General features: G+C 30.8%; 1 protein-coding gene and 2 long non-coding RNA genes across 3 annotated transcripts in view; 1 reads left to right on the forward strand and 2 right to left on the reverse strand.

Moving 5' to 3' along the window:
- Positions 1-14,594, forward strand: part of LOC144845296 (uncharacterized) — a 190,422-nt gene that overhangs the window by 130,626 nt on the left and 45,202 nt on the right. The gene's annotated exons all lie outside the window — the stretch shown is intronic.
- LOC144844483 (hyalin-like) lies at positions 2,073-14,294 on the reverse strand. Its single transcript, XM_078701416.1, has 8 exons — positions 14,195-14,294; positions 6,484-6,600; positions 5,241-5,453; positions 4,798-5,037; positions 4,031-4,291; positions 3,535-3,783; positions 3,017-3,140; positions 2,073-2,574 (listed from the first exon to the last, which is right to left on the reverse strand). The coding sequence occupies exons 3-8, from the start codon at positions 5,329-5,331 to the stop codon at positions 2,502-2,504; spliced, it is 1,038 nt and encodes a 345-aa protein (XP_078557542.1). The 5' UTR covers positions 5,332-5,453; positions 6,484-6,600; positions 14,195-14,294; the 3' UTR covers positions 2,073-2,501.
- Positions 8,463-10,046, reverse strand: LOC144845202 (uncharacterized). The gene is made up of 3 exons (XR_013612509.1): positions 9,926-10,046; positions 9,283-9,422; positions 8,463-8,736 (listed from the first exon to the last, which is right to left on the reverse strand). It is a non-coding gene; the product is annotated as an uncharacterized LOC144845202 (long non-coding RNA).

The raw sequence follows: 14,594 nt of genomic DNA on the forward strand, positions 1-14,594 counted from the left end.
CATGTTTATAGTATTTTTACCGATGGGCTTACTATACTGTATGTTAGTATGTATGTCTATTTACCGTATCAAGTCATTATCTGCATGTCTACATTGTCCACCATGAAGGACATATTATGTTTATAGACAAACTGCTTAAATTACGGTTTTCACCGATAAATCTATGTCTACACGAACTACTTTGATAGTGTGGACAGAACTAAGAATGGAAAAATTTGAAGATATGCAAATACTGACTGGTTGAACTAATCGTCTTGTTTATTTCTTTTGTTTGGACACCAGTTAGTGTCTAAAAATAATAATAGCAAACATCTCAGCAAATCTGTTTTCTAAGAAAACTTACTGAGATTGTTGATGATATATAGCCTCTTCGGTTAAATAGATTGTTCAACGGGATGTGGTTGACAATCATTTGGAACAACATCGGCATTGTTCGAACTAGTTTTGCAATTGATTTCTTCACTAGAATAAGTTGATACATTAAACTACAAAATATACTATATTTTTAATATAGGTTATAAAATCATAGAGTCCATTATTAAGTTTGTTATAATTATGACTTCTGTTCTTAGATGCTATCATCGTCATGCAAATGAAGTGATGTGGTCATGCGCAAAGGTAACTTGACACAAATAGGGGTTATTTTCTGGAATGCTAATCATGCATGATATTATAGGCACCGCTTCTGTGACTGGGGCCCGTCTACTCCTAATGATTTACATTAATTAGGTAGAATACATTATATTCGTTATGACATAACTAGGCATATCATATAAAGGTGTTTATGAGCATGTGGTCTTTCGCAAATATTCTTTTTTACGTAGGATATAATGGTATACATGATTTCTAGGTTATCTGAATTAATTACCGATCGTTTTTTCTTGAAATAGAGAATACTCTACTACGAAATTTAGGGAAAACACTAACAGAACAGTGTGTTTAAAAAGTTTTAAAACAAAATGTAATGTGCGAATCGTAAACAGTATGTGAATTGGTATACCGTACTTTGGAAGAAGGCACATCCTCAATTTAACTACTACTACTATCTATAATACTGGTTGTGTGCATTTGCTACTGAATCTGAATTGTTTATACTGTTTAGGCGCTAAATGCAAAGTAGTTAAAAGTAGTATTATTGCGATTGTTGATGATCTCTTGACCTCTTCGGTTAAATAGATTGTTCAACGGGAAGTGGTTGACAGTATTGTATATATATATATGTTTCAGTAACATTATTTGGAACAACGTTAGCATTGTTCGAACTCGTTTAGTTAATATATTGTTTCACCGAAGTGGATATATTAAACTAGAAATACCCCATTTAGGTTATAAAATCACAGTCCATTCAAAATGATCGACAGTTATATGCTTATTTACCCACAGAGGATGTGTTTTAATTTGATCTGTGAAGTCAACTCAATATTGTTAAACATTTCTTTACAGCATTTCTTTCTTTCTTTTTTCTTCAGCCCATATCGTCCCACTGCTGGGCAAAGGCCTCTCCCAATTGATGCCAGTTGTTCCTATATTTTGCAAATCTTGGCCATGCTGTGGTACCGGCCTGTCTAACGAGCTCATTCCTCCATCTCGAATGAGGTATACCCCTTTTTCTTTTCCTATATAATGGTTGCCACTCCGTTGTCAATTGTGTCCATCTATTATCGTGTATCCTTCCTATATGTCCTGCGCACCTCCATTTTGTTTATTTTGCTGTCTTTATTGATAAACAACATACTTTCACGTCATCAACACCGAGTTTGTCCTTTTTCTTAACCCATACTTGCATGTTAATCAACCTCTTTATTTATTCAGCAAATATTTTACTACTAAAAACACCTTTCACGTAGTCTAACCATTTGGATCAAAAACTCGAATTGATTGAATTGTCATTTTCAATCATTTTCGTTGCCATTGTCATTTTTTAAGAAGTTGGAATTGGAAAGTTTTGGGGTTTGGAGCTTAGAACAACTTGTGACAAATCGGTGCAATTACGTCAGATTAACCTGAACCAAAAATTAATGGAGGCAGTTTTTAAAATTGTATATTTGTATAGTTTAAATAAAACAATTTAGTTAGGGTTTAGAAATGTATTTATAGTTTTACCTGCGATTTGCGAATATAATATATTGCAATACTTAAATTAAAAAAGCATTGTTCACAAATATTATGTAAACAGGATTGAAGTTGAACAAATTTACAGTGTACTGTCTCACTAATCTTAAGCCTAGTAATACAAATATATGTTTAAAAATTGAATCTTGAATTCAAATTTATCATAAATTGTTGGGGCTTTGCTTCGTCACTGTAGGTTTTAGTTTATTAAGTGATACTTACTTACTCTAAAGTCTAATTTTAAATGTCTGAATTTCCCCAACTTGGAAATGGCATTAGTCTGAAGCAATACCGCTGGGCTTGGTTTTACTATTAATATATACCTTTTTTTTAGGCTTATATAAATATAGTTTGGTAAAATGTACGGTATTTATTTATTCCTATTAATTCTAAGAAGCGTTGTTATCCTCCATTTTCATAATCAATCCTCCAGCTAATCTGTCACACTTGCGTTTATAGTATCTGCAAAAAACGAAAACATTTATTGATTAAAAATCTAGATTTTGTTACTTCTTTGTTGAACCAAAACAGTACATACCTTATTTATTTATCTTAATTAGCTTAATTTGACAATGCTTTGGCTCTAAATCTTCTTTCTTTTCTTATCCACTCATTAGAACTCATATCGTAGTTAGTTCATTACTTATCCATCAAATATATCATATTTAATGTTTTTGTTTACGTACGTCTAATTTATTATTTTCTATTTATTTTCTGTAAAATAATTTAATTTGCCTATTATATGTCCTCTTGTTTGCAAGCTCTATGGCGTAATTACTTAATTTTGTTTTTGGTGTTTTTTTAATTAATTTTGTTGATTTTTACATCTATTGTCATTGTTTTTATTTCTGGTAATTGAATAAAAAAATAATATTTGCAAAAATAGATAAATCACTTCTCAAACCTTGCTATGATGATGTTTGCTAATACCAATATAAGTACCATGATACCAAGAACGGCAACGGCTGCTGTAAGGTAACCGCGCGTGACGTCAGACGTATCCTTATCTTGGGAAGAAGCTTTAAAGACTAAGAATTCATAAAAACGTTAGGTTGAAGGATTGGTTTATTAGAAACCCAGAGCCTTCTGTTTTTGTCATAAAGAAATTAAGTGTTTGGTCCGCTGTGTAAAACAACCCTACGCTTTACCGTAATGGGAATTACTACATTGAAGCTAATTATTTTATTAAACTTGTGAATAAATAAGTATTCTTAATTACAGTGATTTGTACATGCACGTTATATGTTATCCTTTTTTATATCATTACAGTTTGATTACTGCTTATACAGTTTATACATTATAAGTATATAATTTAAATAAAAATGAACTGAAATAAAATATATAAACTCCAAGAATGTTCTTTTTGGTAATAATTTTGAGGTAATAGTTAGAGGTTAGTATATGACGACATTTTAGACCTACCTTGTGGTGCCTTGGGACTTGTAACATCAACAAAAAAAGAACAGTTGCCATTGTTTCCAAATGAATTAGTTACTGAACATGTGACCTGTGTTGATCCACGTGAAAAGAGATCACCAGATGAAGGTATGCAGGTTGCCACTAAATCGCTATCAAAATCGTCCATCACCTTTGGATCATTCCATGTCACTGGTTGCAAAGATTCATCAGAGCACGTTGAGATGCTGTGAGGACATATAACGGTAGGGACATCTACAAAACAAAGGAAGTTGATTTAAATAGCAAATAATGTACGCATATCTTGCTAAGATAGAGTAGGTGTACTCTAGTTGTAGAGTAGTTGTACTCTACAACTCTATATTTAAAAAAAAAAAATATATGATTGTGGGTTCAGAAACAGTTTGTAGAATAGAGTGCAGTTCCGGTTGTAAACGGTAACACCACTAATAATAATAATAGTAGTAGTAGTTGTGAAGGAAAACCCTTAATAAATCTTTACCTGGAATGAATGTATGACCTGTGACATGTACAACAAACGAACAAATGCCGACATTTCCAGTACCATCTGTTGCCGAACACGTGACAATAGTTGAACCAACGTCAAAGATTGATCCAGATGCATGTGTACACGTTGCTGATATATCTTTATGTACGTTGTCGATTACTGTGGGTTCGTTCCAAGTTACAGGATTTTCAGACTGGTCAACGTCACGGTTCACGGTAATGTGTTCGGGGCAAGTGATGGTAGGCTCTTTGTCATCTAAATGTAGTATGTTGTAGAAAGTGTTATAAAATAAATTGTAAAACATTACAAGTAAGTATAATATAACAAGTACCTTTGATTTTGAGTGTTTTTACTAAGCAACGATTAACTAATATTTCTTTTATATTTGTGTTGTATTAACATTTCTCATTTTTGCCATAAAAAGTCTCTGTGTGGATATAATAAACAAAATTGTCATTATGCATGCTGAATTAGTACCGTACATAAAATATCAACATTGTTTGGCAATCACACTCCAAAAGATTAGATGCTACAGTATTTTACTGAATTCTTTAAAAAAACATTCTAGTCGAGTATAAATTATCTACAATATTGTAGTGACGTACGAAAATGATACAACTTAAGTTGTTTTTTGTTTTATATTATATTCCATCGTTGTGTTTTACCCGGAAAGAGTGAAATTATACTCTTCCCTGGTTATACAGTGTAAATGATTAACTTTCAGTTCTTCCGTAAAGCGACTAATATTCTTAAATACTAACCTTTGACATGAACTACAAACGAACAATTTCCTTCATTTCCACTTGGGTCAGTTGCAGAACAAGTAATCTTGGTGAACCCAACTTCAAATAAGGATCCAGATGGCTTTAAGCAAGTGGCTACTGTGACACCGGTGTTGTCAATAACAGGAGGACGTCGCCACGTAACAGGATTCAAATTCTGATTGACATCAGAACTTATCTCAATATCGTTTGGACACAACACATTAGGATTCTGTATATCTGCAACATGGAATGGAAGATAGTTACCTATCTACTGTTTCCACAAAGAAAATCCAGAACAAAATTTGGATTTTACAAAAGAAACTGCATAAAACGAAATTAAATATCCAATTAGCATTAAACATAATTATTTCAGCATGTACTTATACAGTTTATTTCATAAAACCCTAATAGTTTACGTACTGCAGTAACTTAATACACACCTTTGTAAACCTTTACTTCACATAAGGTGATTACTCCACTCGGTTTAGAAACCGTAACGTACCTCCCAGAAATAGGCGGGTTACAGGTCATTTCTATTGGATTTCTTGAGATTGCATCTCTGCGTGAAATCGTTGAATCACATTGTAAATTACTTGAAAATGGTGAAACATTGTTATTGCCAACACGAACCTCTATTCCTGTTAACCTCTCCTCTTAAAAGAAAATAGTGAACGTTATTAACCAGTGCTACAGTGCACGAAGCAAGCGGTACATGATGTGCAAAAGTGCGTAAAGAAACGAGGAAATCGACGAGAGAAAAGTCGGTTAATGGTTGCCCAATGAGAATCGCCTGAAAAAAACATATGTGAAAATTCGCTCTTGCTACGTCACGAATTATAGCCGGCCAAGCGCTATGTTTTTGGGGGTTTTTTTCGGTGAAGAAGAATCCTATTCAAATTGTAATTTTATCCACCTTTATTGTTAATGTTTGGCGTTTAATACATTTTTAATGTAATACATTTTTAATGTACTCTTACCACAACAGTTGTTTCTGTTATATATAACAATCTTCGAAATGACTGTTTCCGTTTCGAGGTCAACATACCACCATGGATTATTCTCTGATGGTGACCCTTTCAATAAAAGAATGATACGATTAATTTAATTGATTAACTGTTAAAAAGGTAATTAAATCTGAGGTACATGTACTCAAGCTTCAGACGTAGTGTAAAGAACATTTTGCGGGTGTGCGGGCAAAATTTTACATGGAGAAGGCCGAAACAATTTCCCACTAAAACATGGGCTTCTATGGTGTAACTTGAAAGAGAATTTTCATTGAATTGATCATTTTATTTCATCACACCCACATAAGAAAAGTTAGTTTACACAGTTATTTAGCAATAAACAAGTCATGTGACCAATAAAGGTCAAAGGTCAACATCTAATTTTATTCTAAAATGTATTCTTTTGTCATAATTATATATTTTCCCTTTAATATGCACAGGTCTCCATCAGTACAAATATAGATGATATAACATGTTGATATATTCGTGCTCAGAAAATTATCTTTCGATTTGTCTTCATGTTTCATTTCGCTTATAATAATGTCATCATATCAAAAAATTACTATGTGGGTCCCGTAAGTTAACCTATGCGACACTGTTAGGCCTTTTAATTATACTTAGTAAAATAAATATTTGTTTGGCAATGTCTTATTTATTGTTATGTTAAAATATCACTTACAAGTGGCCGTACATGAATGGCCGATCTCGTAGTTTCCACTCGTTCTGCCGTCAACAGCACGTGCAGCAATACCATTTGAACCTGTTGAACTTTGTCTGGCTTCTTTAAACTGCGACACTAAACATTGGAGAAACGTACATTAAGCGACTTATATAGTAAGCTAAGTAAGTAAGTAATATTTATTGCTTTCCAAGAACAGTACAATTTATAAATCAGAATAATATTTGAATGAAAATAAATACATAATCTATTATTATTATCTTATATTAATTTAATAATAATAATAGTAATAATATCCTGTATTTATATAGCGCCTAATGTCGTGAAACCTCTAAGCGCAGTACAAAAACTAATACGATAAAAGGGAATCCAACCATCCCAAAAAAAATCCCAATCGAAGTAAGGGGATACGCCTTCGTCGCTAACCAGGGATCGATCTAATTGAATCAGCACCAGTTGTGTTTCGGTCATCCCGGACTCAGGCGCCTCCTGCCCTACTAGATCTAAAACAATCTAGGTGGCATGGTAAAGGAGAAAAGAGGGGATTAAAATGCTTTATTAGACAAGTATGTCTTAAGATATGGAACGCCTCCTCTGCCTTCAGTTCACATTTCCCAGTGGGCAACAATTGGTTGAATTAACGTTAATTCAACGTTATCTGCAAACGTTGAAATAACGTTGAAAAAGTGGTTGAAAATGAAAGTTTGCCTCAACGTAAATGTCAACGTTGAATCAACATAGAAATTATCAACGTTGAATCAACATAGAAATTATCAACGTTGAAACAACGTTAAAATAGGTAACGTTGAAATAACGTTGAAAAAATGGTTGAAAATGAAAGTTTGCCTCAACGTAAATGTCAACGTTGAATCAACATAGAAATTATCAACGTTGAAACAACGTTAAAATAAGTAACGTTGAAATAACATTGAAAAAATGGTTGAAAATGAAAGTTTGCCTCAACTTAAATGTCAACGTTGAATCAACATAGAAATTATCAACGTTGAAACAACGTTAAAATAGGTAACGTTGAAATAACGTTGAAAAAATGGTTGAAAATGAAAGTTTGCCTCAACGTAAATGTCAACGTTGAATCAACATAGAAATTATCAACGTTGAAACAACGTTAAAATAGGTAACGTTGAAATAACGTTGAAAAAATGGTTGAAAATGAAAGTTTGCCTCAACGTAAATGTCAACGTTGAATCAACATAGAAATTATCAACGTTGAAACAACGTTAAAATAAGTAACGTTGAAATAACGTTGAAAAAATGGTTGAAAATGAAAGTTTGCCTCAACAAAAATGTCAACGTTGATTCAACATAGATTATCAACGTTGAAACAACGTAAAAATGTCTACGTTGAAATTATCAATGTTGATTCAATGTTGAAATTATTAACGTTGAAACAACGTAATAATTAAGTTGAAATGAAAATTTGCATCAACGTAAATTTCAACATAGATTTAACGTTGAAATTATCAACGTTGATTCAATGTTGAAATATTAAAGTTAATTCAACATTATCTGCAAACGTTGAAATAACGCTGAAAAACTGTTGAATTAAAGTTTAAATTTAAAAAACTATCAAAACAAAACACATTTTTACCGTTGATTCAAATTAGAAATTATCAACATTATTTTAACATAGCAATGGTTTAGTTAATAGAAGAACAGCTTATAGTAACATAATCAAAATAAATCAAGCTGAAATCTGGCATATTTTCAATGGTAATTGATTTGTTGAATTACTATATCCAATTTGAATCAACGGTTTTAAAGTAGTTGGTAGTAAAGTATACTGTTACGTCGCAGAATCCATCAATAGAGACATTTTATAAATACTGTATATCTTACTAATCTTTAATTTCTATAAAAACGTAAAATAACATTTAATCAGGTGTTATCAAATCATCAGGCAAAATCCAAGCAACAATCAAATAATGTACATACTCACTGACAGTTCTCAGGTACCAAAGTTAAGTATAACAAATATACTAATAACCAGTTTGTAATATGTTTGCCAACTAACATGATTGAATAACTATAAATATTGGCTGATTACAGTAAAACACAATAAATACAACACACGTCACAGGTGCCTTGTGCTAATGTTGCAGAAGTCCAAATGAAATGGCAATAACACAATACTGTAATTGCATTGTTCCGATTAGTCAATAAACAGTTGCCTCGATTCCTGTGTTGACATTGTCCTATGCTTTCCAAAAGTGTGGCAATATCATTTTTCCAAACCTGAAACAAATTCAATTAAGTTACTGTAGTTTTAAACAAAAATAATACAGTAAAAAATTAATTGAAAGATTTATTGTCCCCAAAAAACATGAACAATGAAGATTAATACAATCATACTTTGAATACCTTGCCATTTTACAATTTTAACAAAGATATTCACTTGCCGTAGAAAATAAACAAAAACAATAAAGATTTCACTTAACAAAAATACAAAATAAACAGTATATTTAACCAAAAACCATTGTTTGTTTAAATTGTCCCCCTATTCAGGTACAAATGCATTTTTTAAAATCTAATTTTTGGTCAAAGTGAACAACTCTATAGTGACGGCATATTCAACAAAACATTTAAAAAAAAAATTGTTCAGTTCAATTATATCTTTAACACATTGTTCAAAAATGATACTGTACATAAACAGAAATTCAATTCAGAACATCATTTCACACTTACACGTAAAATATGCAATCAATTCAATTTATGTAAATAATATTGCAACACTGTATTAATATTTATTCAATATTAAAGTTAAGAACTATAAATACCAACCTTTTGTATATAAAAATATTGATCATCCATTAGATTTTTCTCGTTTGATTCACATAGAAAAGATTATACATGTACATGTACTTCATTATTTGTACTCTAGCTAGGCATAGGCCTCTAAGGGCCTTAGCTAGGCCTACAATCTGAAATAAAGAAAGCGAGTGAGTTTAACAAATAGCCGTCCTAGGCTAGCATGTGTTTGTATACTACTGTATTAATACTAATAATAGCATTAGCAGCTACTGTAGACAGCCTAGCTGCAAAAAGCTAGCTAGGCCAACTAATTATATATTATAATCAAATGTTATATTTATGTATACTTTTGGATAAATAAAGAAAGAATTGAACTATGGCCTAATACATACCATTTTATAACCATAATAAGTACAGTACTGTAGTTATCCTTGGCAAGGCAAATGTTTGCCCTTGACAGGCATGATACTAAATGCTTCCACTACTGTAGGCCTAGTGATGGAATTCAGTTCATCAGTTTGGCAGCCTGCCTAGCCTACTTAGGCTACTACCTATAGCCTAGCTATGCATGTGTGGCCTACTAGACTAGAGGCTAGCTATTGATAAGGGTAAAATAGTCAAGCTCTAAGCTTATAAATTAGTAGATTACAAATAAAAAAGATTGTTTTCCTACCTGAAAACATACTTATTTGACAATTTCAATGATGAGCCTTTTTTTTCTACACACCACTACTAGGCCTATAGGCCTAGCCTACGTCGAAGTAACTGAAATTACTGACACCAGTTTCAAAATTTGATCAAAACGAAACTAACCAATGACATTGACAAGCTCTTATCTTATGAAATTTGATCTTGCATGAAAGGATCATTCAATTTTCAACACAACTTCTAGCTAGAACATTTTTGTATTAATTATTATACAGAGACAATAATATTTGCCAATCTAAAATTCCTAAATAACCAATAATCAAGCTACATCATACATTTATTGTTTTACAATAAAGGAGGATAAAAAAAACGCCAACTGAAATCTAATGTTAATTTAACGTTGAAACATCAATGGCAACGCACTTAAACACATATTATTTAATATTAACGTTAAAAACATGTCATTTTAACCAAAGTATTAAATAGAATTTAACTTTAATTTAACGTTTAATTAACATTGAAAAACAAAAATAATAATTGTTTGAAAAAACAACATAATTTCAACAGTTTTCAACGTTGAAAACATGTCATTTGAAAATGACAACTGGATTTTAACATTAAAATAACGTTGGATCAACATTGATAAATTAACGTAAATTACTAGTTAGAAAGACAATTTTATTTTAACGTTGGATGAACATTGATAAATTAACGTAAATTACTAGTTAAAAATACAATGTTATTTCAACGTTGGATCAACATTGATACATTAACGTAAATTACTAGTTAGAAAGACAATGTTATTTCAACGTTGGATCAACATTGATAAAATAACGTAAATTTCTAGTTAAAAATACAATGTTATTTCAACGTTGTTGGATCAACATTGATAAATTAACCTAAATTTCTAGTTAAAAATACAATGTTATTTCAACGTTGGATCAACATTAATAAATTAACGTAAATTTCTAGTTAAAAATACAATGTTATTTCAACGTTGGATCAACATTGATAAATTAACGTAAATTACTAGTTAAAAATACAATGTTATTTCAACGTTGTATCAACATTGATAAAATAACGTAAATTTCTAGTTAAAAATACAATGTTATTTCAACGTTGGATGATCAACATTGATAAATTAACGTAAATTACTAGTTAGAAAGACAATGTTATTTCAACGTTAGATCAACATTGATACATTAACGTAAATTACTAGTTAGAAAGACAATGTTATTTCAACGTTGGATCAACATTTATAAATTAACGTAAATTTCTAGTTAAAAATAAAATGTTATTTCAACGTTGGATCAACATTGATAAATTAACGTAAATTACTAGTTAAAAATACAATGTTATTTCAACGTTGGATCAACATTGATAAATTAACGTAAATTACTAGTTAGAAAGACAATGTTATTTAAACGTTGGATCAACATTGATAAAATAACGTAAATTTCTAGTTAAAAATACAATGTTATTTCAACGTTGGATCAACATTGATAAATTAACGTAAATTTCTAGTTAAAAATACAATGTTATTTCAACGTTGGATCAACATTAATAAATTAACGTAAATTTCTAGTTAAAAATACAATGTTATTTCAACGTTGGATCAACATTGATAAATTAACGTAAATTACTAGTTAAAAATACAATGTTATTTCAACGTTGTATCAACATTGATAAAATAACGTAAATTTCTAGTTAAAAATACAATGTTATTTCAACGTTGGATGATCAACATTGATAAATTAACGTAAATTACTAGTTAGAAAGACAATGTTATTTCAACGTTAGATCAACATTGATACATTAACGTAAATTACTAGTTAAAAATACAATGTTATTTCAACGTTGGATCAACATTTATAAATTAACGTAAATTTCTAGTTAAAAATACAATGTTATTTCAACGTTGGATCAACATTGATAAATTAACGTAAATTTCTAGTTAAAAATACAATGTTATTTCAACGTTGGATCAACATTGATAAATTAACGTAAATTACTAGTTAGAAAGACAATGTTATTTCAACGTTAAATCAACATTGATAAATTAACGTAAATTACTAGTTAAAAATACAATGTTATTTCAACGTTGTATCAACATTGATAAATTAACGTAAATTACTAGTTAAAAATACAATGTTATTTCAACGTTGGATCAACATTGATAAATTAACGTAAATTACTAGTTAGAAAGACAATGTTATTTAAACGTTGGATCAACATTAATAAATTAACGTAAATTTCTAGTTAAAAATACAATGTTATTTCAACGTTGGATCAACATTGATAAATTAACGTAAATTACTAGTTAGAAAGACAATGTTATTTCAACGTTGGATCAACATTGATAAATTAACGTAAATTACTAGTTAAAAATACAATGTTATTTCAACGTTGGGTCAACATTGATAAATTAACGTAAATTACTAGTTAAAAATACAATGTTATTTCAACGTTGGATCAACATTGATAAATTAACGTAAATTACTAGTTAGAAATACAATGTTATTTTAACGTTGGATCAACATTGATAAATTAACGTAAATTTCTTGTTAAGAATACAATGTTATTTCAACGTTGGATCAACATTGATAAATTAACGTAAATTTCTAGTTGAAAATACAATGTTATTTCAACATTGGATCAACATTGATAAATTAATGTAAATTTCTAGTTAAAAATACAATGTGATTTTAACGTTGGATCAACATTGATAAATTAACGTAAATTACTAGTTAGAAAGACAATGTTATTTCAACGTTGGATCAACATTGATAAATTAACTTAAATTACTAGTTAGAAGGACAATGTTATTTCAACGTTGGATCAACATTGATAATAAAACGTAAATTTCTAGTTAAAAATACAATGTTATTTCAACGTTGGATCAACATTGGTAAATTAACGTAAATTTCTAGTTAAAAATACAATGTTATTTCAACGTTGGATCAACATTGATAAATTAACGTAAATTACTAGTTAAAAATACAATGTTATTTTAACGTTGTATCAACATTGATAAAATAACGTAAATTTCTAGTTAAAAATACAATGTTATTTCAACGTTGGATCAACATTTATAAATTAACGTAAAACATTTGTTAGAAAGACGATGTTATTTCAACGTTGAATCAACATTTATAAATTAACGTAAATTACTAGTTAAGAAGACAATGTTATTTCAACGTTGATTCAATGTTTATTAATAAACGTTAAAAAAATAGTTAGGGAAAAAATGTTATTTCAACGTTGATTCAACGTTTGAAATACGCTGACAACATGATTTCAACAAATCAACTATATTTCAACGTTGATTCAACGTTGAAATTATGTTCTGTGCCCACTGGGTTATCATTCAGTACACACCAATCGTCATGCAGTACACACCAATCGTCATGCAGTACACACCAATGGTCATGCAGTACACACCAATCGTCATGCAGTACACACCAATCGTCATGCAGTACACACCAAACATCATGCAGTACACACCAAACATCATGCAGTACACACCAATCGTCATGCAGTACACACCAATCTTCATGCAGTACACACCAATGGTCATGCAGTACACACCAATCGTCATGCAGTACACACCAATCGTCATGCAGTCAAATATTGCATAATTTATACCGCCACCTATCGACAAAATCGAATATCATGTGACGTTTATTAGACGGCTGTAAAACTAAGACTATTTATTTCTTTTTCTCTTCTTCTTTTATGGAATTCAATAATTGCAATGGCCTCCTAGTCGCGTCTGTGTCTCGCATAATAAATTATTGTATATATAAAAAACAGAGCATTCACAGAGATGTATAGAGGTTAAAATAAGTACAGTATGTCAAGCATAAAATAAATCTTAGAGTCGATGGCCTTAGTTTTACAGCCGTCTAATAAACGTCACGTGATATTCGATTTTGTCGATAGGTGGCGGTATAAATTACGCAATATTTGACTGCATAACGATTGATGTGTACTGCATGACGATTGGTGTGTACTGCATGACGATTGGTGTGTACTGCATGACCATTGGTGTGTACTGCATGATGTTTGGTGTGTACTGCATGACGATTGGTGTGTACTACATGATGTTTGGTGTGTACTGCATGACGATTGGTGTGTACTGCATGACCATTGGTGTGTACTGCATGACGATTGATGTGTACTGCATGACGATTGGTGTGTACTGCATGATAACTGTGAACTGAAGGCAGAGGAGGCGTTCCATACTTTAGAAGGTCCTATCTGATTTAAGTTAGAGTTAAATTTGCTAACTTACCTAATTCAAACGTATTGTCGTAATATGAAGATATTCTGGATTTCGATGTATGTAGACAAGTCATAAAGCAGACAACGATGTATAGTGGTACAATCATCTTGTAAGAATGTTCAACCAGAGAAGTAATATGCAAAATATGAATAGTGTTTTCACTAGATAACTCAGGTTACAACCACAATTTCCTCATGATGATTACCATACCAGGCCACTGGGCAGTTTGGGCAACATCCGTTTACATTGGATTGAATTTGTTTCACACATTAAGATTTATTCGTTAAAAATTAAGTTGTTAAACGTACGTCTGGCACAGATCACAATTTTCACATAATCAAAGTTCAATCAATTCGTTTCAGTTATTTAATTAAGCTAAGACAATGAGAATTGTTAGTGATTTACTACT

The sequence above is a fragment of the Antedon bifida genome, chromosome 6 (genome assembly GCF_963402885.1).
Source record: "Antedon bifida chromosome 6, ecAntBifi1.1, whole genome shotgun sequence".
In the NCBI taxonomy this organism is placed as follows: Eukaryota; Metazoa; Echinodermata; class Crinoidea; order Comatulida; family Antedonidae; genus Antedon; species Antedon bifida.

Excerpts from the sequence above, each read along its gene's own strand:
- LOC144844483 (XM_078701416.1), bottom strand. The coding sequence starts at position 5,331 with ATGACCTGTAACCCGCCTATTTCTGGGAGGTACGTTACGGTTTCTAAA. Across the intron at positions 5,038-5,240 it reads TGAAGTAAAGGTTTACAAAG|ATATACAGAATCCTAATGTG; the intron begins GTGTGTATTAAG and ends TCCATGTTGCAG. Across the intron at positions 4,292-4,797 it reads GTTTGTAGTTCATGTCAAAG|ATGACAAAGAGCCTACCATC; the intron begins GTTAGTATTTAA and ends TACTACATTTAG.